The sequence below is a fragment of the Ochotona curzoniae genome, unplaced genomic scaffold (genome assembly GCF_017591425.1).
Source record: "Ochotona curzoniae isolate NIBS_2020 unplaced genomic scaffold, NIBS_Ocur_1.0 contig_2210, whole genome shotgun sequence".
Classification (NCBI taxonomy): domain Eukaryota; kingdom Metazoa; phylum Chordata; class Mammalia; order Lagomorpha; family Ochotonidae; genus Ochotona; species Ochotona curzoniae.
The window spans coordinates 33,625,561-33,647,160 of record NW_024465369.1 but is presented as its reverse complement, the minus strand read 5'-3'; the positions used below and the strand labels follow the sequence as shown (position 1 = coordinate 33,647,160).

Sequence of the window (21,600 nt, the reverse complement as noted above, 5' to 3'; positions counted from 1 at the left end):
AACTCAGTGCAATTAAACATCTGCTTCAAAGTTGTTTTCCAGCAATATGTTTTTTTTTATAAAAGCAAAATTCATACTTGGAGGCTTACAAATAAAACATTAGTAAGAAAATTCACTTAAATATAAATATCCTATTACAAGGCTTTAAAGCTAAGACAAGTTATAGACACAAGGTGATGGGTTACCTGCGTTGGCTTGGTATTTATTCCACTTGCAGACCCGTGATAGATAAAAACTTTCCCCATATCATCATAGGGAGCTCCAACTGCAATATCTGTTGAAACAGCACAGTTTCATAAACGTTACATTTTGAAACTATTCCAATGTTTTTTTTAAAAGACAACGGGAAGCACTCATTACTGTAACAACCAAAAATCCCATCTGGAAGCCACGACCATTTTACCTACCTGGGTAGCCATCTTGATTAATATCTCCAATATTTTTGACTGCAATGCCAAACATAGAGTCTTTGGTCCCATTAAGACGAATTGGCTTGACGTTATTCCATCTGCCTTGCTGGTTAATGTAGACATACACTGCTCCTCCAACCTCTCCATCTCTGTCAAAATACTGTGGAGCACCAATGACTATATCTTGCCACCTGAAGATCCAACAAAAGGACAACCTGTGAATCATCTGCTAAAAATGCCAGCAAGCTAAGGGAGAATACACCCCAGCTCAGGTATTAAGGACACAAACAGATAGAGAAAAGACAAAAAACAAAACAAAACAAAACAAAATCAAGGTAGCCTGTAATAAATATCCCAAGGAAAAGATTGAGAGTAAGAACCCAAAGTCAACTCCTCAAGCTGAAACCACTGTGCGGCAGGACCCCCAGTGAAGATCCCTCACTCTAATCTACCTCATCTGGCACCAGCGGCCACAGAAATACATTCTGACCTGGTCACCAATCCTTATGGTCAACAGGACATTTCTGGTGCTCCAGCAGCCCCTTAAGAAACCAAAGACCAGGAGCAGGCATTTGGCACAGTGGTGAAGGTGCCACGTGGGATGCTTATTTCCTGTATTGGAGTACACAGGTTTGAGTGTCAACTCCACTTCCAACTCCAGCTGCCTGCTATTGAGCAGTTAAAGGACTCCATTACTTGGGTCCCTGACACTCACATGAGAGAGCTGAACTGAGTTTTTAGCTTCTGGTTTCACAATGGTCCAACTCTGAATGTTGCAGGCATTTGGGGAGTGAACCAGTAAATGGAAGATGTATCTCTCCGTCACACCATTCCCCCTCTGTAAACTGTGGCTTTTAAATAAGGAAATAAATCTTTAAAAATAAAACCAATGTAGTCTCACATTCTAAGGAGGGTATCACACAAACCATGGAGATGTTTTATATATAGATATATTCATATATAACCAATATACTCTGGGAACCCCCAACCTCACGAGATGGCCCATGTTGAGCCCTATAGCAGCCGGTCAAAGCCATACCAATCCTTAGTCAAATCCACTCCAGCATTCTTACCCATCCTTGTTGAGGTCCACCACAGCCACGTCATAGCCAAATGAAGAAGCCAGCCCTTCCCCATCAAATATGTACTCAGGGAGGAGGTGTGCAGACTTCATATCTCTTTTCAGCAAAACCACAGCTCCACTGTGATTGGCTCTTGGAGCTCCAGATACAAAAGTAAGCTCATCTTTGGAAACAATAGCTTTCCCTGAGTCCAAAGAAAAACCTAGAAAAGAAAATACAGCCTTTTACATAGGTCCTATAGTTCACGAAGTCCCATATCGTAACTCCATCATTCCCTCTTCTTTCACCCACAGCTAAGAACGTTGACACAAAGTCAGAGTTACTGTGGGGCTCCTTCCTTGCTTTCTACAGATGTTATGATGCTGAATTTCTGTCTATGCTGCTGAGCATGTATGATTTGAATTATGAATCGTACATTTTAAGAATCAATTCAGACCCCATTTTGTTACTAAAACAACAGTAAAGAAGGGTCAGGCTAGATACTGAATTATCTTGGGGGCATGACATCACAGCTAGGGAGAAGACAAGCTGGCCGTGCTGCACAGTGGTGTGTCTGCCACAGTGCTTTGCTACAATGGAATGAGCAGAGTTTTTACATCAATGACTCCCTTGTTCCTTGGTCTATTGGGTAATCAGGCAAGCACAAATGCTAACATCATCAATATCACCATGAATGGCACCTCATGATTTTGGATGAACTTTGCGACACGAACATGCACACCACACTATGGCTGAGGACACATGGTGACTGAGAACCTGGTACAAACAATAGAGGTGACTCAAGCTGTGGCTGAGACCAACCACATCCTTGTTGAGACAGCAGAAGATGTTAGGAGCACCCAGTTAGCCAGCCAGATTTCAGAACCTGAGGCTTGGTGGGAAGCAAATGAAATCCCCTTCTCAAAATTGGTTAAGTAATGTCTTCCCACAGAAAGGCAGGGCAAATGCCAAACACAGGGGCTCACCCACTTTCCCTGGGTGCTTTAGGTTTGGAAAGTATCACCGCTACTGTTGCAGTTCTCAGCCTGTGAAGCGAGCTGAGAAATCAGATGAGCCACGCATTCAGAGCAGGGCGAGGCAGCCGACGGCAGCTTTGCCACCCATCTGGCGGCAGGGCCTCCACCCTGGCATGCCTTCTGTGCATGCTTCACTTGAAATGAAACAGAAAATAAAAAGATTTATGCTCTGTATGGATCAAAAAAGTTTTTTCTAAATGACCATGACCAAGACTATTTATTTGTCACCTCAGAGGTCACAAACCTAGGTAGCTATTCATCATCACATCAGGGGATGTGTCAGGTTGCTTCCTGGGAGGCCGTGTTTTATAAACAAACTGATCAGGATCGGTAGAGGAAACGCTGGTCAGAAACAGCAGGCCTGCACGCATGCACAGGATGGAAGAGATGGGAGAAAAAATAATTACGCTTGGTGAGAAGCCCAGCAGCCGTGCTCTCCGGGAGGATGCCGAGGCCGCAAGCGCCAACGGCGGGCTGCTCTGCTCACTGCCATCCTTCAGGCGGCTGATCTCATCCACCCCAGACCCACTGTTCCCTGGAAATGACAGCCTCACACACAGCACAGCCAGGCACACTGGCACACAACAAAGTGGATTTCTTTCTTCTATGTCTACTTTTCATGGAAATTCATTCTCAAAGTAGCGAAACTAAAAACACTTGGTATTTTCACATATGCCAATGGCAACTATGCTCATAAAATCCACAGGCATCCATCTGAGAGAGCTAAGTGTTGGTTTCTTAACCAGAACAATTATATACTAATCCTCACATGTGATCGCTAAATAACACTTTGAAGGAAAGAGAGAGGTCGATGAACATATATTCCAACACTGGTTTCTTGCTCATGCTTACTCAGAAAGCTCAGGTTAAACGTTGGAGACTAGGAGCACTCCCCTGCACGCCCCTTCATGGCCTGCAAGGCCCAGCAAGCCTGTTACCGCACCCCTCACACAGCCCACCACTCCCCCTCACCTTAGCAGGCCCACAAGCATTTCTATCCTTGCCTGCAGGATTGCTAATGGTGTCATCCTGGACTAGGAAATAAAGCTGCCAAGTCGCAGTGATAAGCATCAGCTTTTTACAAAAAAGAACACTAACAGTATTTTTAGTCTTGCAAATACAAAGAGGACTGACTACACAGTCCCTGACTTAGAGCACACAGCAGGTGTGACAACAAGAATCAATCTAATTTTTTTTTTCCTATACTCTCAAGCTGTATTTTTATTTTTGGAGAGATGAGGGTATATGAACAAGTTTTATCAATGGAATTTTTTAAAATGAAGAGTTATGGATATTTATACAATTTGAACAACTTCTTAGTATGTGTTTACTACTAGCCCATTGTTTGGAATTAGTCACACATACATAACTATTTTTTCCTCTTTTACTCGCCATTATTCCAGTAATATCGCTCATGTATGGATGTCTTTCTCCTTGCTTTAAAAAAAAAAAAAACAGGCTACTATTTAGCTTTAGAAGATTTTTTTTACAATTTTCCAAGAAATGCACAGTAATTATTCTTTATGTCAACTCATACCAAGAATTAAAGCTTTTAAAAGCCTTTGTGTAATTACCATAATGCACATGAATAATTTAGGACCCTATTAGTAATGCAAACAAGCCTCTGGAGTTAAAGAATTGGCACTTAGACACAATCTGGGTGTCCCCCCAAGCCACATGAGCAAACTGGCTCAGCCTCAGCCACCAGGCACGCGCCCTCGGCCAGCAGCAGGGCCACCCCATGGAGGATGGCAAAGGAAGAGGGAGGACCTAGAGGTCCTGTCCGGTCACCAAGCATAACTTCATAAATGGAGCTGTTAAGAATAGCACAAGGGAAGAGGCACACTTGGAGAGGGTAGACAGCACAGCCACCCGCAAATCATGGCTGTATGGATGGTCCTCTCAGCTGCCCATGGACTTCCAAGTAAGACTGCGGATGGTTCTAGGCAACAGCAGATTGCTTCGCCTTGGATGGGGTCCCAGGCAATCTCTAAGGCTCATCAAGGTCCAACAGGTGCAGCCACAGGCCCCTGGCGTCCCTGCCCTGGCTTCTTCTCAGCCTTGACGTCCAGGGGCCTGTGAGCACGGAAGGAGGCGGGCAGCCACCCAAAGGGACTTCAGCACTGGGAGAGCGGTCTGTGCTCGTTCGTACCTAAGTAACTGTTAGCAGGGACAGGAACCAGACTTTCATCATGGTCAGTCTCGCCACCAACTTCATAAGGCCCATCTTCAAAGATGTTCATGTCAAAAAAAGTATTATTCTTTTGCTCTACACGAACAATGCCTAAAGGAATGAAATGGCACAAACAACAAGAAGAAAAAAAAGTGAAGATGAAACAAAATAAAATAAATGGTTCCTGATAAACACCCTCCTACAATGTTATCACTGAACTCAGGAGGAGAGGTGAGCGGAAGAAAAGACTTAAGAGAAAATTTTCAGGTGATGAAACATGTTCATGCAAATTTTTATGTGAAACAAAGTTATTCTTATAATTAAAAAAACATGCATTTTCAGGAACCATCTTTATAATGTCATGGAAAATGAAATGCCTAGCAGACAAAAATCTACAGAAAACTAGTTTTTAATGACAAATGACATGAGTTCATTATAAGCTTAAGTTTTAACATTTTTTTAAAGTAGATCAGATTTATAGAAGGGAGAGACAGAAAGATCTTCCATCCACTTGTTCACTCCCCAAATGGGTGCAATGGCCAGAGCTGAGCCAATCTGAAGCCAGGAGGTAGGAACTTCTTCTGGGTCTCACATTCGGACACAAGATCCCAAGGCTTTGAGCCATCCTATACTGCTTTCTCAGGCCACAAGCAGGGAGCTGGATGGGAAATGGAGCATCTAAGACATAAACCAGGGACCATATGAGATCCAGGTGCTTGCAAGCTCAAGAGCCACTGAGCTTTTGTGCTGGGCCCTATACTCCTAGATTTGATGTTTTCTGTAGTCCTGGATCAATGTTGCCTTTCCTGCGGTACAGAACTGAAATGACCACATTGAGGTGGGTGTTTGGTGCAGCAATAAAACTGCTGCTGGGGATGCCTGCCTCCCACAATGCAGCGCTCAGTTCAAGTTCCAGCCCTGCTTTATAGACCAGCTTCCTGTTAATGCAGACTGGGGAGGCAGGCACAAGTCACAGCTCAGGTACTTGGGAACCTGTTACTACCCATGTCAAAGACCTGAAGGCGTTCAGGGCTCTCAGCTTCAGCTGTTGCAGGCATTTGGGAACTGAACCAGTGGATGGAAGATCCTTCTCTGGTCTCTCTGCCTTTTAAATAACAATTTAAATACAATTCTGCAGAGTTTTAAATAACAGACTGATGGAATTACAACTCCTTAGAAGGACTACTGTAACAATATGGGGAAAATCAGTTGGGGGGTGGGAACTGGGGAGTGGAGGAATCCCATTTTTTTTTAAATTAGCATATTTTTATTTACATAATTTATACCAAATTTTCTTGTTAAAGATCTTATAATTAATAATTACAAAGATAAGATTCTTTTTACAATGGTAACGTGGCTTAGGATATATAAGTAGATAAGACACAGCTCTCTATGAGTTACAGCCAGCATTAACACTGAGTGGTATTTATACTCTGCTTGGCATTTCTGCTTGTTACAATAAAACAATCTCTGAATTCATTGTTGGTTCGATTAGGTCAAAACAACCTGAGTCTCATCTCTATGGGGGTGGAGTGGACTAGAAAGAAATTTATTCCTGGTGGTGGTCACCATGGTCATCAAGCAGGGAAAGGTGTGTTGCCAAGAACTGCTGCCAAGGGAAATTAACACTGAGAAAAAATTTCCCCTTTTCATTAACCAAAATCTGGGGTTCTCCCTGACTCACATAAATGTTATAGGATTTATTTCAAAATTTCTCAATCAGCAATAAAGATCTTATTTCCAAATCAGATGCTTTTCTGTTCATCACAGCACAGACTTGACTGATCGCCCTTTGTGATCTAGCACAGTGTTCCAAACTTGCTGAGTTTCTTCAGATACAAGAAGGACTCGCAGGAGCATCCATCCGGTCGGAGAGTGCAGGTCACCTTCCTCCTAACGTGTCCATTCACCCACATCAGTCACCTTTTAAAATGCCATGAATCAACTTTTCCTCAAATCACCTGAAATGAGCATCCCTGAAGTCCCCCAGTCGGTCCATTACCTGCTTGATGAGCAAAAACTGGGCTTCTAAGATAATGCACAAAATGGCCACATCAACGCACTCTGCAGAAGATTCTGGAGCCTGTCTGCAGATGTTTTCACACTCAAGTGAAAACTGGCTTCATGAAACAGATGCAGATAAAAGCAAAGACGACTCCTGCCAGTTAGTACAGTCCTGCCAGAACAAGTCACCTGTCCACACTAACAAGGTACAGTTCTCAAAACAGAAACATCCACTGCACTCACTATTTGTTCTTAAAAATCACATCGTTTAGAAATTTGAACTCTCTACCCACTTTCAACTAAACCTACCTTACAACTCATTTTACCTTAAAACATACTAAGACATACAACAGCAATGCCACACACCTTCTAACCTCCCCATTTCTATAAATACAAATGACATCGTACCTTTCCAGTTGTAAGTTCCTGGGGCGCCAAATACAATGTAATGAAAGTCTTTAGTGAAAGTAGCTGCTACACCTTGCTGGCACGAACCAAACTTTTCATGGCCCCTCAGTCGGCCATCACAGAAGCTCCAGTCTCCTCCGTCCATATCATCCTCGATCCTGAGGTTCTGACTCAGGACGTAACACCTCCCGAAGATGTCTCGCGATTCCTGCTTTGTGTTAACGTGCTGCCTCTTTTCATATCGATGAGCACAGGTCTGCAAACAGATGCAACAAAGTAACCCCACCTCTATAAGCCTTGTTTAATTAAAATCACGGATGGATAAAGCTGTCCATGATAATGAGCCAATTCTAAACAGCATGCTCAAAAAACGACCTCCTCATCCTGGACCGGATCCCAAACCGGCTAATCTTCCCTGAAGTGGCACTGAAGGGATCATTATCAGACGCCGAAACTAGGACTGGGGTCTCATCCCACTCAATGCTCCAATCCAAATATTGAAGGCCACTCTGTACCCGCAGGCAATTCATCTGCAAATTCACCTGTCACATACACAAAGAAAGATATTTCCTTATTTTATTCTCTTAACTTAATTGGCTTTTAGTGGCTGTCCAAAGCTCTACATCAGTGGAAGTGAGTCATTATATTCTGGAAGGCAGAAATCATGGACTTATTCGAATAGGGATCAAGCAGACCCAGCTGAAATGAAAACATTCTCCTTGTACCCACCCAATTTCCTTATGATCAGCCTTAACTCATACTCTGAGCTCCAAGGTTATTTCCCTAAGTCACTTCTTCAAAGGGAGAGAATTACACTGCCATAACAGATGAAATAATCTCTATAATTTCTACAAGGGTTTGCACGACTATCCCTCACCGAACACAAGCTGAAAAGACTTACAATAGTCCATTTCCCATAATGGCTCTTGTAAATACCAAAAGTCAATGTTTGTTAAAATTTCCATTTTTCTTAAAACTTGGTGCAGATCATCACAGCAAGCAGATTCTGATGGACAGAAACTCATCCCATTCCACCGTGAGAGGTCCTCCCACCACCGTTTGGCACCACATGTCCACCTTTTATGACATTGCTACTACTTCTGTGTGAAGAAGCTCAGATAAATAACAAGAGCACTTTAATTACCCAGCGCTCATTCCAAGATCATTCTCTTTTTTTTCATTCAGCTATAGAAGCTACAAAGTTCCTATGATAAAAGCCATATTTAATCTGTTTTGGTTTCTTTTTTCTTTTTTTGTCAAGATCATCCCGAGTTTTAGGAATAAATCAAAAAGTTCTTTGATAAATGCTATAGAAAAACATTTTATCACATATATAGAATATAGAAAAGACTGTATGACAGCTTTCAAGTACAAGGGCAAGTTCATGGAAAAGCTCCAAGTACGTGGATAATTAACAGGTTCATTTTAGTTCATATAATTTTGAAATCTATGCAAATGAGGGGTTAAAACTGCTCACAAAAGCCTTTCCCGCAGAAGGCCCACTCCCGTTTTTTGCCTTCCTTTCTGCCATGGACCTCGAGTGACTGCCTCTGTCTTTGCTCCTCCTGCCAGGGCACACACACACTTGCTCTCATTTGTGCTCTTCCACCCAGACGGGCTGCGCACACTCTCCTTCCCTCTTACTCCTGGAAGGAAACTCCTGATTATATTCTTTGCTCACGCATGCCGAGGCCAAGTCTTCCTACTCTTGCAAGCCGAAAGAAAACTTCATATTCCTCTTCAAAACAGCAGAGGTAGGTCAAGTCTTTGCTTTTAAAAGTTAAAGTTGTCATGCTCTGTGGCAGACACTTTTACCCATCTCTCATGGTTCTCTCAGGGAGAGATTATCGGCAGGAAAGCTCCTAGTGAGTTCTTCTGTTGGAGTAGCAGCACATCCCGCTCCGTCCCCACAAAGTCATTTTTTAAAATGTCTAATTCCTAGGGCATCTAGCCTTCACTTCCGGCTGGCTCACACATCCACCTTCACAGGAATGTTCACTGAAAGACACACCAACACTTTGTATCCAGGCCAGATGGTGTTATGCCCGAGGCAATGGCAGTCCTGTCAGCATTTGCTTTTTGGGGAGCAGAAGAATATGCTTCTTTTGGCCTAGGAGAGATTTCACTTGTTATCGTTTTCCAATTTTGGCTCATCTGTATTCTTCCATATTGCAACTGTTTCTCAAAGTAACAGTGACCATGTGGAGGCCATAGTCATGGGCAACATCTGATGACAAGTTCCTGACTTATGAGATGGAGCCCTTAGATGACACCGGAAGAGATCTCTGAATTCAGGATAGCCAAGTGCCACGACCTAATCAGAGTTCATTGGTGGGCTGAAATTCTTGCAACATAATGTAATGCTCTCTGTTTAACTGTTGATTTGACATGCTCACCTTCGCAGGATGTACCTGTGAGGCAGGGACCAGGCTGTATGCTAAGATCCCATCCTGCCTGCATATCCAATTGGGGTACCATATTCTTCCCACGCACAGGGTCAGCAGTGTGACACAGTGGGTTAAGCCACCAATTGTGATACCAGCATCTCATATGCATGCTGCTTCTTGCCTGGCCTATTTCTGCTCCAGCTCCTTGCTAATACACCTGGAAAAACAGCAGAAGATAACCCAAGGCCCCTGGCTTTGGCCTGGTGCAATCCTGGGCTGTGAAGCAGCAGATGGAAGATCCGTGTGCGGGAGTCTAACTTTCATGAATCAACCTTTCCCTTAAATGTTTATGAAACATGAGATCCTGATAAAAAGTATACATGGATTTCAAACTGTTCACCAATATAAACTTGTCTCGTAATCTCATTTCTTCATGAACTTCTTAAAGTGGATCAGAAGTCACAGGACAAAACAACCCTTTGCTTTCTTCTTGGCATGACTTCCTGCTTTAAAGCAGTGAGCATGGCTGCAGTGCACATTCCCCATGGGCGGAGCCTCTGTTTTGTTTGCCACAGTCACACGGGTGCCAGCACATGACAGGTGCTCCAACATCAGGGAAAGAACCTGTGTCTCCACACTTACCACCACTTTGCCGCCTGGCCCCTGACTCTGCACGGTGACTCCCATCCACTGGTCTTCCTTGCTTTCTGAGGAAGGGTCAGCTGTGGAAAGCAGCACAGGGAACATGCACAGTGAGCCCCTCCCACAGGCTACAAAACAATAAGTGAACAGGAACACCAGAAGGGCTTTCTACATTGCCTATTCTTTTTTTTATGAGTCTATGGATGCTTGCAAGTTAAAGAAAACATATTTTTCCTAATCAAACAATAAATGTTTTTCAGAAGATGAAGAAATAAGAATGTGCAAAAAATGAACCAGTTCAAATATCAAATTAGGTTCAAGTGAAGCTTCTAACTGTTCTACTCTGTCTACTAGAATAAGACTGAACACGGCCATGATCATGGATAACACCATGGCATCTCTCAGCTACCCAGAACCCTCACAAAATAAATTTTTATCTGAGATAGGATAACAAACTTTATCCATGGTGCAGGGAGGCAGTTTGGGATATTTACAGCCTTTTCTCAACTGTTTTGATACAATATACAACAGGACAATGAATTTAGTTAAGAGCATTATAGAAGCTCAGTGCAACACTAGGGGGCAGTATTAACACACCAGAAAGTTTAAGAAGCAGCATTGCAAGGAAGCCTGGCAAAACATTCCAACCCAGTATGGCTGAGAAAGTATTTTCCAGGCCAATACCTAGCAGCCAAAGCTGATGCAGCTAAGAGGCCTTTTCTGCAAGAATAAATGCTCGAATCCCTTTTCTTTCACCACAGAAAGGGCAAGTGGGGTGCAAGGGAGCACAGGTAGACTGGCCAAGGGAATATGAGGGTAGAAGCATCTACCATCAGGGCCAGTGTCATGGGAAGCGGTTCCCATAGAAGTGACGGTTGGAGTTCTGGTTGCTCCACTTGCAATCCAGCTCCTTGCTAATGTGCCTGGGAGAAGCAGTGGAAGATGTCCCAAATTTCCGGGCTCCTGGCAGCCACGTAAGATACCTGAATGGAGTTTCAGGCACTTCACTCCAGCCTAGTACTGCTATGATGGTTGCAGCCATTTGGTGAGCAAGCCAGTGGATGGAAGATTGATCTTTCCCTTTGTTCTTCTAGCTTCCTCCATTCCTCCCTTCTACTTGTGCCAGGCTCCTACCAACCCCTCTCTCCCTCCCAGAAAAAACAAAACATACCATCATTATCAAATTCAATGCGAGTACAAGGTCCCCTGGAGGTGATGTCACAGCTGTACAGACCTCCGGTTCTGTTGGCTCTCTGCAGAGGCAGGGCTACCGCCCGTGGGGCTCCCACAAGCAACCTGCAGATGAAACAGAGTGTGGAGATTGGAATTGAAGGTACTTTTAACAAAAACACAGCCAAGCCAAGGGCCTCCAGAATTACACTGTACAAAGATGTCCACTAATTATTCAGCAGCCCAAACATTGAGGGGGATCCCAGCTGGAGTCCCAGCACGACTACAACACACTCCCACGAGAGCAAGTACAGAAGAATGGCAGAAGGAAGGGAGTCAGCACTCCTCGCTGAGCACGGCCCCGGCATTGACAAAGACATGACACGGAGCTCAAGAGACAAACGCACTACTTCTAACACGGTGCCTTTCTATCATCCACGGGTACATCTGACCACACCTTAGGCCCTAAGCTCAGGTGCAATGGCTTCAGAAAAGCTCATGGAAAAATTAATTAAAAGATAAGGTGAATTTTTAATGAATATTTTAAAGCCTCCCTCATATACTTACATAGAGCCTAAACTCTGGCGATAAGCATTTGGCACAGCGGTGAAGACCCTGTTTGGGATGGCTACCTCCTATCCCGGAGTGCCTGGTTCAAGTCCCAGCTCTGTTTCAAATTCCAGCTTCCAGCTAATAATGTACACTTTAGGGGAACAGCAGGTGCTTGGGTCAAGTGCTTAAGTGCTTAGGTCCCCGCCACGCACATGGGTGACCTTTATTGAGTTCTGGGCTCCTGGCTTCCATCTGGCTGAATCCCACGTGCCAGGAAAGTATTTAGGGAAAGAACCAGCAGCCAGAAGATCTCTTACTACTTTCGAATTGAAATGAAAAAAAAATGCAGCTTTAAAAATTTAAAAATAAACAAAATACTTTATCCTAGGAGGTAGAAAATGTTGACCTGAGCTACAGCTCTGCTGAATTACTCCCTTTTACAACCCTGGGCTCCTTCCAAGTTCCGTCTTCCAGCCCGTGTCCGTTTTAGTGGGATATAACTGACAAGCAGATATGGAGTACATTTATGGCACGCAACTTGACTGTTTTCTGAACCAATTTTGACTTTTGGCATCCACATGTCATTTCAGACAAGTGCCTACACTGCGGCTAGTCCAGCTCCAACAAAGGACCTGGGGGGTGACTTTGGGGTGATGGATGCAAGGTCCAGTAATCCTCCCCACACCCCTCACAGTTTCCCAGTGTCATAGCCAGAGGGGCTCCTGCTCAACACCCCGTCTCCTGCTGGGTTCCTTGGCTCCTGTCTCTCCATCCTGCCTGACAAGAACCGCCTAAGACTAGTCAGCCAGGAACAGACTAGGGCGGGGAGGACAAACACAGAGCTAAAGCCACACATTGCCAACACCGAACAGAAGCCACTCCCGGCCTCAGAAATCTACCCCTGGCAGGTGCAGACATCAAACAGATACACAGGATCCTGACAGCCCCTCAGCAGCACTGTCCCTGCAGCAACAGCAGGAGAGGACGCATTCCAAGAAAGAATACCACATCTTTGTACAACCAAGGCCCAATGTGGCTGGTCTAACAGGAGGAACATGTCCTGGGAAAGCAGGGAGGGAGCCAGATGGTATCCAGGGAGAGACAAGGAAGAGGTGGCTGTGGAGGAACCACACACCCGGGTACTGTTCTGTTCCTCCTCCCAGGCTGCCAGCCACTCATCACAGCAAGCCTCCACGTCCACCTTTCACTGGAAGGAATGAAGAGGCACCTGCCAGGACAGAGAGTGGACATGGAGCTGCAGAGGGCACAGGGCAGCAGCCTTGGTGCTGGAAGTATCTCTTGCTGCAGGGCAGGGGCAAACCCTGGGGCTGCTGGGATCCCCAAGAGGAGCCCCCCAAGTGCCCTAGAGGTGAACTGGCCTGGACCACAGGATGGACCTGAGCTGGTAAAGGGCCGGAACTGGGTGGTAGGAGACGCTAATGCACCCTGGGAGGTAGCCGTTGATGGCTCCAGTGCTTCAGGGCACTTGATCTTGCAAATCCAGTTTGAATTATGGGCTTCTGGTTCCAAGCTGGCCCAGTTCTGGCAGATATGGGCATTTGGAGTGTGAACCGGAAGATGCTGGAAGATCTACCTGTCTGTCCATCTGTCTTTATCTCTGCCTTTTAAGGAAAATAAAAACATATTAAAAATAAATAAATCAAAGGCAGAAGCTCGCATCTTATACCCAAGTCCTGACTCTGCTCCCTATTCTGGCTCCCTGCGAGCGCACATCCTGGGAGGCAGTGGTGATGCTCCAACACTCAGTCCCAGCCACCCCAGTGAAGACCTGCATTTAATTTGACAATTCACTTTGGCCTCATCTTGGCTGCTGCAGGAATTTTGGAAACAAGCCAGCAGGTGGGAGCTTGTTCTATGTTGGTAAATAAAAATAAAAGCTCTAGAAACCAGCAGTGTGGGGTACATAAGGCAGGTAAAACTGCCACTTGGAGTGCCAGCATCCCTATGTGGTCCCGGGCAAGTCCCAGCTGCTCCACTTCAGATCCAACTCCCTGCTATGCCTGGGAAAGCAAAGACGGCTCAAGGACCTTGGGTCCTTGCACCCATGTGGGAGAACCCGATGAAGTTCCAGGCACCTGGCTTTTCCCTGGTTCAGCCCTGACCACTGCAGCCATTTTGAGAGTGGACCAGAGGATAGAAGATCTCTGGCTCAACCTCCTGTTATTTGACTTTCAAATAAAGAGATCGATCTGTAAAATATAAGTAAAAGTTCTTAGGAAACACAACCCCAGAATGGGGTAGCCCAGATGAAATGGCAAACCTCACACAAATGACAGGGAAGCAAGTGTGTGTTGCACACCACATCAGACTCAAGGTGCAGGAAGAATCCAAGCACTCCCTCGGGGTTGGGTGGGGCCGGGTGGGGCTGGGTGGAGTCCTGTAAAGATAACAGAAGGTCTTCTCTGACCACTTCCTCCTCTGCCTCACACCTCAGGGGCTCCAGAGCCCCTAAGGCAGGCAGACAGATGGCTTAGTTGCTGTTTATCCCACTTTTCATTCCTTTTCCCATTAACTGGGTCATCAAGAGCCTCCAGGAAGGAATGAAAAATTATCCCCACCCTTCCGACTCTGCCCTGGGGGAACCTGACCCATGAGCAGGTCACTAAACCAGAGGAGGTGTCACAGGCACTGTGAGGACAACACCAGCTGTCCAAGGAGGAAGGATGTCACCAGGAGGTGACAGCTGAGTGGGCCGACCAAGGGCATGGCATGTGCAGAGGCTTAGGAAAGGGGCGAGAAGAAACCAGGGAGTGGGTGCCCCCTGGTGCATCAAAACGGGGCTCTGTGCTCTGGGTTATGCCACTTTTTCTGCCTCTTGGACCCAAGTGTAACCAGTGCTCCCAGGTTTTCTGTGGCTTAAAAAGCGCAGTTCTTCAGAGTGTGGGCTTCCGGTTACCCCTTCTACTCCACCTGTTCCCTTAGGCTCAGCAGCCACCAGCTGTGGGAAAAGGCAGGAGGCACATAAGTCGCACATGGGCTGGCTGGAGAGGGCTGGAGTGACAAAATGGAGTGAAAAAATGCTATGCCAACCTCTTGCAAATAAAAGGTCCTGCCAAGACAGCTATTGCTGACAAAAGCAATCACACACAATAGAAACAGCAAAGAGACTTGAGGGGAAAAACGGGCATCAAATTTGAGAACTCCACAAAGGTAGTATGCACAAAGAAGTACGCACAAGTGCAAGGAGAATGGCCCAGCATCATCCTTGTTCTCCCTAGGATCCATTTAGGTGGAAGAGCACAGAGCAAACAGCAGAGGGCGCCCCTGCTCTGGCCTCATCTGTTCCCAGAGTCCTTCCTGGGCTAGTAAGGCAGTGTTATCTGAGAGAACACTGTGACCCCATTCAGTAAGTCCGCAGCTGGAATCCTCAAGGTTAAGTTCCCCTCTCTGGTTCAGGAAATAGGAAGGCTCTTCAGTTCTGCTTAGAACTGGCCTGAAAGGCAGGAGGCCACAGGCTGTGGGGCTGAGGTTATGGCTGACAGGAACAAACAGAAAAGGTAAAAACAGTACCAGGTATGAAGTGCCAGGGCCCACCTATTTGTGGGAGCTGGTCTGAGCCGTGTGGCGCACGGCTGGCTCCTGAGGCGGCAGGGAGGATGCAGGTATGGTAGCAATGGGAGGAGTGGCACTATACTGTGGGGGACCCCCGGCCCATACCAGAATCCAGTTCTGCTTGAATCCTATTTTCTTCACTTTCTTCTCAGGACCCTTTGATGCCAAAGCACCAAGTCCCGGGGGACACTCCCAGCAACCAGGCGGGCAGTGGTCACCACCATTTCCATGCAAATCCAAACTACAGCAACAGCTCCGACATTCAGAGAGCCAGGAGAAGTGGTCTGGGGAAGTGGAGGAAATGAATGGAACTAACTCCCACAGCACTGCCCAAATCAAGGGCAAAAATTGGGTTTCACCCAAGATCGATTCAGACGCCGAAACGTACAGGAAAATCCACCTGTCACAGCACCGCTCCTCTTCTGAGCTCTGTTTAAAACTGCTTGTAAAGCAAAGCTGCTGGAGGATTCCAACATACCAGAAACCCATGTTGAAAGGATAAGATCAAAAACTTGCAAAACCACTGTCATTGTTTTGAAAGAAACCTGAAAATAGTAAAATGCAAGATAAAAGTCTAATCCTATAAAGATGGGCAAGCAAGCCATGAAAGAAATTCGGTTCTTTGGAGTCCAGAAAAAGACCACAAAGATGCTGGACCCACTGCTATGGTATTCACTACAAAGACATTTGAAGGTTCTTCAAGGAAAGCCATACCTTCCAGTCCTCCAAGGAGAGCTGGTAAACTTGCACAACACCGTCCAGCAAAAGTGCTCGACGCTTGGACGTTTTTCAAACTTTAGGGACAATAGCTGCTCTGCTTCCTTGTCCTTGGCGGTAAGTCACTTCCTCAAGGATTAAAGAGTCTGCCTCTAGGTATGCACTGGGTCCCAGAAAGGTGAAAAATGGCTTTGCTAGAACAAGCATTCTATTATTGCTCAACTCAAAACAGCCTCCTTAGTTTGTCTAAATTAGGACTTAAAAAAATCGTAAGATGGCATTGGTTTGGCATTGTATCATTCCTACTTTTTTTTTAAAAAACTTTATTCATTTACTTAAAGTCAAAATGATGGAGAGAAAGCTCTTCTGTATACTGGTGTACTCCTCAAATGCCCCCTAACCATCAGGTCTGGGCCAGACCAAAGTCAAGAGCAGCTAGGACCCCAGCACTTGGGTCATCTTTCACTTCCTCCCAAGTACTCTCAGCAGGTTGCTGTCTGGGAAGCAGAGCTCCTGGACCTGGAACCAGCAGTCTGAAAGGGGATGCTGGCAGTGCATGCTACGACCGAATCCAACGTGCCACAGCACCGGCTTCCGGCCCCTACATTTAACCCATCTCCAAATCAGTGCTGAATTTCTGTTGTGGTAAGTACAACGAAGAAATCAAAAAGAACCAATGGCAAGAGAGTTCAACATTTCACTCTAAACCTCACTCTCCGGTCAAAACGCTTTTTTAAAAAAATTCTAGATTTACTTCTTTTTAATTCTAGATTATTATAAACTTGCTATTGCTGTGGCTCCTCCAAAGTTCGATTTATATGAAAGGCAGAGACAGAGAGAAAGATCTCCCATCTGCTGGCTCACTCCCCATCTGCTGGCAACAGCACTGGCTGGCCATGCTGAAGCTGCGAGCTGGGAGCTCCAGTTGTTTTGAGCATTTGAGCCATCCTCTGCTGCCTTCCAGAGCACACTGGTAAGAAGCTGGAAACAGGAGTGGAACTGGGACATGAACTCAGGTACTCTGACCTGGGATGTGGCTGTCACAAAGGATGTCTTAATCACCAGGCCACCTGTTCATCCCTGATTTACCTGCTTTAGGCAATAACCGTTGGCCTCACAACCTGAAAAGGGAAGAATTTAAACTACCTGCCACTTTCTGTTTCATTTTAAAAATAAACTATTTTAAAATAGCTGATATTTTTAAAATAGCCATTGCTACCCAAAGCTGTTGCTTGTTCTCATCATGTGCCTGATGACCCTTCCTGTGCTTGTCTTGCTGTTGTATGAAGTAAGGTCCATTTATGGCTTGGTCTCACCCTCAGCAGGGATTAACCTGGCAGGGCCTGCACACTCCAGGGCCTCACTGCAGGCTGAGTGGGCAAGCAGACGGGAAGTCAGCCTGCAAATCACTTATCAGATGCCAGAATGAGCAAGACTGAATTGTAGGGGGGCCAGCATACACTAGAGGAGCTTGCCTTTCTGCCTGTTTTTACTGTCCTGCCTCTGTAAGAATCCAGTCTTTCAACTTTGTGCACCTTCAGAAAACCTACACATCAACATTTCCCATTCCTTTCCCAAAGTGCTGCAGACAGGAGGGTGTGAAAAGGCAGCCAACTATTATCCCGGGAGAGGCACTGGATGGCAGACCTCTCCTGGCCCTTAGCCCTCTCCCTCACCACCTTGCCCATTGCTTCCTGATCAGGAACAAAGCACGCCCTTCTTCTCCCCATTGCCTCACACAGACCCCAGCCCGTGGTTTCTGCCCCAGTCAGGCAATAAGGCAGAACCCACCTGCTTCTTGCCTTTCTGCAATCTCTCAGCCATCGCAGAGCCTGGCGGCAAACCTGTGCACCTGCTCTGTCACCTGGGGTCAGGAACCAAATTTCAGTCACTCCAGAAATGATCAGATTTTCATCCTAGCCTGCCTTCCCCATAGTCTGATAACGCAAGGCCTGCCTTGCCACTACAACCACATCGACTATCACTGTGGCCCTCCCATGCCGGGTCTGCCTCACATACCATGTATACCTAAGCAAAAGAAAACAAGGAATCATGAGGGGATTCCAAAAATGCCTTTCTGCTCAATTTGTCTATTTAAACTTTTATGAATGGAGAGAAAGTGGTCAACATTTGATCATCCACTTCATACAAACATTTCATCATGGTATACTAAACATTCACTAAAAATGATTTTGTTCTTGTGTCATGAAGCCATTGAACTGTAACTCTGTATGCTTCTTTGACATGGCTTCATCAGAGAGCAATGTCCAACCCAGTTTTCCAGGCCATTTTAAAGCTTCTAACATCTAAACTTGTCAAAGTCTGAGAATCAGAATAACTTTCTGCTGCTGTGGCGAGGCTGCAGCGTGGGACACCCACAACCCATGACCAGAGGGCTCAGGTTTGAATCCCAGATAGGCATCTGACGTCCTTTGCTGCTAATGCAGCAGGTGGCGGACGGTTCAAGGACCTGGTCCCCGCCACACAGAGACCCTGACGCCTGGCTCCGGCTCGGCCCAGCCCAAGCTGCTGCAGGCATTTGTGGGAAGTGAACCAAATACCTAGATGGCTTCCTTGCCTTTCAGAAGGGAGAATCCTGAGCGATTAATACAGAGTGTAGGCCTTCTCCTTTCTGTCTCCTGAAATGTGCTGGGGCAAGCATGGTGTGGTGGGTTAGATAGAACTGGATCTGAAGGTTCAAGTGAGAATTCCACCTCTACTTTTAGGTCAGCTTCCCGAAAATACACAAACCCGGGCAGGCAGCTCACGTTGGCCAAAGCTTCAGTCTGTGCTGCCCGCATGGGATGCCGAGATGGGGCTCCTGGCTGCTGGGCCTGGCCTGGCTGTTGTGGACATTAGGAGGAGTAAACTGACAGAAGGTCTTTCTCTTTCTGTCATTTTGCTTTTTCAAATCAGTAATATATTTTTATTTAAAGGATTTTAAAACCAAATTTAGCCTCTAGTAGTATCCGCAATTTAAGTTGACTAAATAAATACAATCTAATAATCAGGTCAGCATTATGGTTCAGAAGGTTAAGCCTCTGTCTGCAGTGTTGGCATCCCATATAGCCGCAGTTTTGAGTCCCACTTCGCATCCAGCCCCCACTAATGTGCATGGGAAAACAGCAAGACGGCCTACATCCTTGGACCTCTCTGCATCCATGTGGGAAACCAGGAAGAAGCTCCAGGCTCCTGGCTTCAGCCTGGCCCAGGCCCTGCTGTTAATTGTACTGTGCACTGAATCAGTGGATGGAAGACTCTTTTTGTAACTCTGTCTTACAAATAAATAAAAATCTTTAAAAATAAAATAATTAAAAGGGCAGCTCTCAAAACAATTTTTGCAAGGACTCCAACTATAAGGACAAACAAGTTTTGAGATTTTTAAAAAAAAAAAAACACCTTGCTTTATACTCAGCAATATAAAGAAAACACACCCCTGTATCAGCCAGCTGTTTGCTGTGGACAAAAGACCCCTGGGACGAGCCCCTCTATTTCTGTGAGCCTCCTCCTCCCACTGAAAGCTGTGTCGGGACATCCTATGAAATGGTTAATGCTTCGAGGCCTTGGCTAGGCTGCCCACACAGGCAGCTTTGTCCCCTACTGTCCCGGGTCACACCTGTTGTTTCAAAGCCTAGCATTCATCCCACTCCCTTCACTCAAAAATGTTCCATTCGGGAAGACGAATGATGAAGACTCCCCAGCCAAGCGGAAGCACTCGGCAGCTCCATGCATGCCATGGCAGCTGTGGGATTGTGGTTGGAGAGTCCCAGGCAGCCCACGGTGAATGGACCACCTGAGGCGGGTTTGTCTGGCCACCACAGCCACCCAGCCTCATGAGAACCCCTGCCTTCCCCCAGTTCCACCTTCCAGGGATCCCCCAACAGAAGCTCTGGCCCTTCTCTGGGTTTGCTTCCCCAGGGGCCAGGGCGTAAGGGGTCACCTGCACCTACCCATGACCGCCAGGCTACCCTCAGCACGGCACATTCCGCCCCGTTGACTGCTGAGTTCTACCTCAGCTCTTCCCTGTAAAATGACAGATCCTTCTCCCCTGCCTTCCCCTTCCAGCAAAGAGAAGCAGAAGGGGAAGAGGCATTAACACTTGCTCTGACCTACCCTGCCCACCTAGCAGCCCTGCTAGCCACCTCTTACAGAGAAGGGGCCTGCCTCCCCTCCCTTGGAACTAGAGAATCAGTCCTGATAACAAGAAAATATCCGGGCCCGGCACAGTGGCACAGTGGTTAAGGTCCTCGCCTTGTGTGCCTCGGGATTCCACATGGTTGCTGGTTCAAATCCCAGCGGCCCTGCTTCTCATCCAGCTCCCTGCTTGTGGCCTGGGACAGCAGTTGAGGACAGCCCAAATCCTTGGGGAGCCCCAGAAGAGCTCCTGACTTCAGAATGGCTCAGCTCCAGCCTTTGCACTCACTTGGGGAGTGAACCATCAGAAGGAAGATCTTCCTCTCTGTTTCTCCTCCTCTATGTATATCCATCTTTGCAATAAAAATAAATCTTTTTTAAAAAAAAAAGAAAATATCCACACGAGGCTGTATGTGTGTGTAGAATTGCTAGTAAATCATAAACACACAACGACTGTTGTATTGTATTTTTGTGACAGACCCACCATACACCTGAGAACTCTGCACTCATCACCTCACTCTGCTCAGTGAGCCGTGCATGAACAGGTATCATTCTCACAGCCTCTTTGGTCACTTCTATAGAATCATGTCCAAACTAACTAAAAGGAAAAGTAGTGGCTAAAGCTCTCCATCGCCCTACAAGCAGTCTGGCTTCTGCTGCTGCTGCTGCTTCTTATTTATTTATTTTTATTTTTATTGGAAAGGCAGATATACACAGAGGAAGAGAAACCGAGTACTGCCCAAGTGACCGCAACAGCTGGAGCTAAACCAATCCGAAGCCAGGAGCCAGGAGCTCTTCCAGGTCTCCCACGCGGGTGCAGGGTCCAAGGCTTTGGGACGTCCTCAACTGCTTTTCCAGGCCACAAAGCAGGGAGCTGGATGGGAAGCGGGGCTGCCGGGATTAGAGCTGGCACTGATACAGGACCCTGGCGCATGCAAGACAAGGACTTTAGCCACTAGGTTCCTACACTGGGCCTGTAGTCTGGCTGTTTTTTTCAGGGAGAAGTCCTGGATGTTCACATCTCTTCAGCAGTGTCCCCAGGGGCACAGGTTTGGTCATGAACTTGCCACCCTGGCAGGCCTTCTGCTCAGGGCAGAGCTGAGAGGCATCTGGAATGAGGGCCTGTGTGTTTGTCCAGCCAACCATTTCTCCCCGGGGACCTAGCGTCACCCCTCAGCTGCCACCAGCAGGTTTTCTCCTCCTGCTGCCCCAATGTACCATATACTCGGATGCTGGAAACTCACATTTTCATGTCTGCTAACTGTTTGGGTCCAAAGTCCGACTCAGGCCTCCCTGGCCTGTCCAGGAGGTGCCTGATGAGAACTGGTCTCC

At 46.4% G+C, this 21,600-nt stretch overlaps 1 protein-coding gene across 4 annotated transcripts in view; it reads right to left on the bottom strand.

Moving 5' to 3' along the window:
* ITGA6 (integrin subunit alpha 6) overlaps nt 1-21,600 on the bottom strand; it is a 78,468-nt gene that overhangs the window by 30,482 nt on the left and 26,386 nt on the right. For 3 of the 4 annotated variants that reach the window (XM_040971720.1, XM_040971722.1, XM_040971721.1), the window contains exons 2-8: nt 11,294-11,418; nt 10,123-10,202; nt 7,094-7,349; nt 4,661-4,792; nt 1,484-1,694; nt 408-601; nt 186-274 (exon numbers count right to left, since the gene is read on the bottom strand). In XM_040971720.1, coding sequence (XP_040827654.1) covers nt 186-274; nt 408-601; nt 1,484-1,694; nt 4,661-4,792; nt 7,094-7,349; nt 10,123-10,202; nt 11,294-11,418 — 1,087 coding nt within the window. Of the gene's footprint in view, nt 1-185; nt 275-407; nt 602-1,483; nt 1,695-2,752; nt 2,870-4,660; nt 4,793-7,093; nt 7,350-10,122; nt 10,203-11,293; nt 11,419-21,600 lie in introns of all 4 variants that reach the window. The other variant, XM_040971719.1, reaches the window with a different exon arrangement.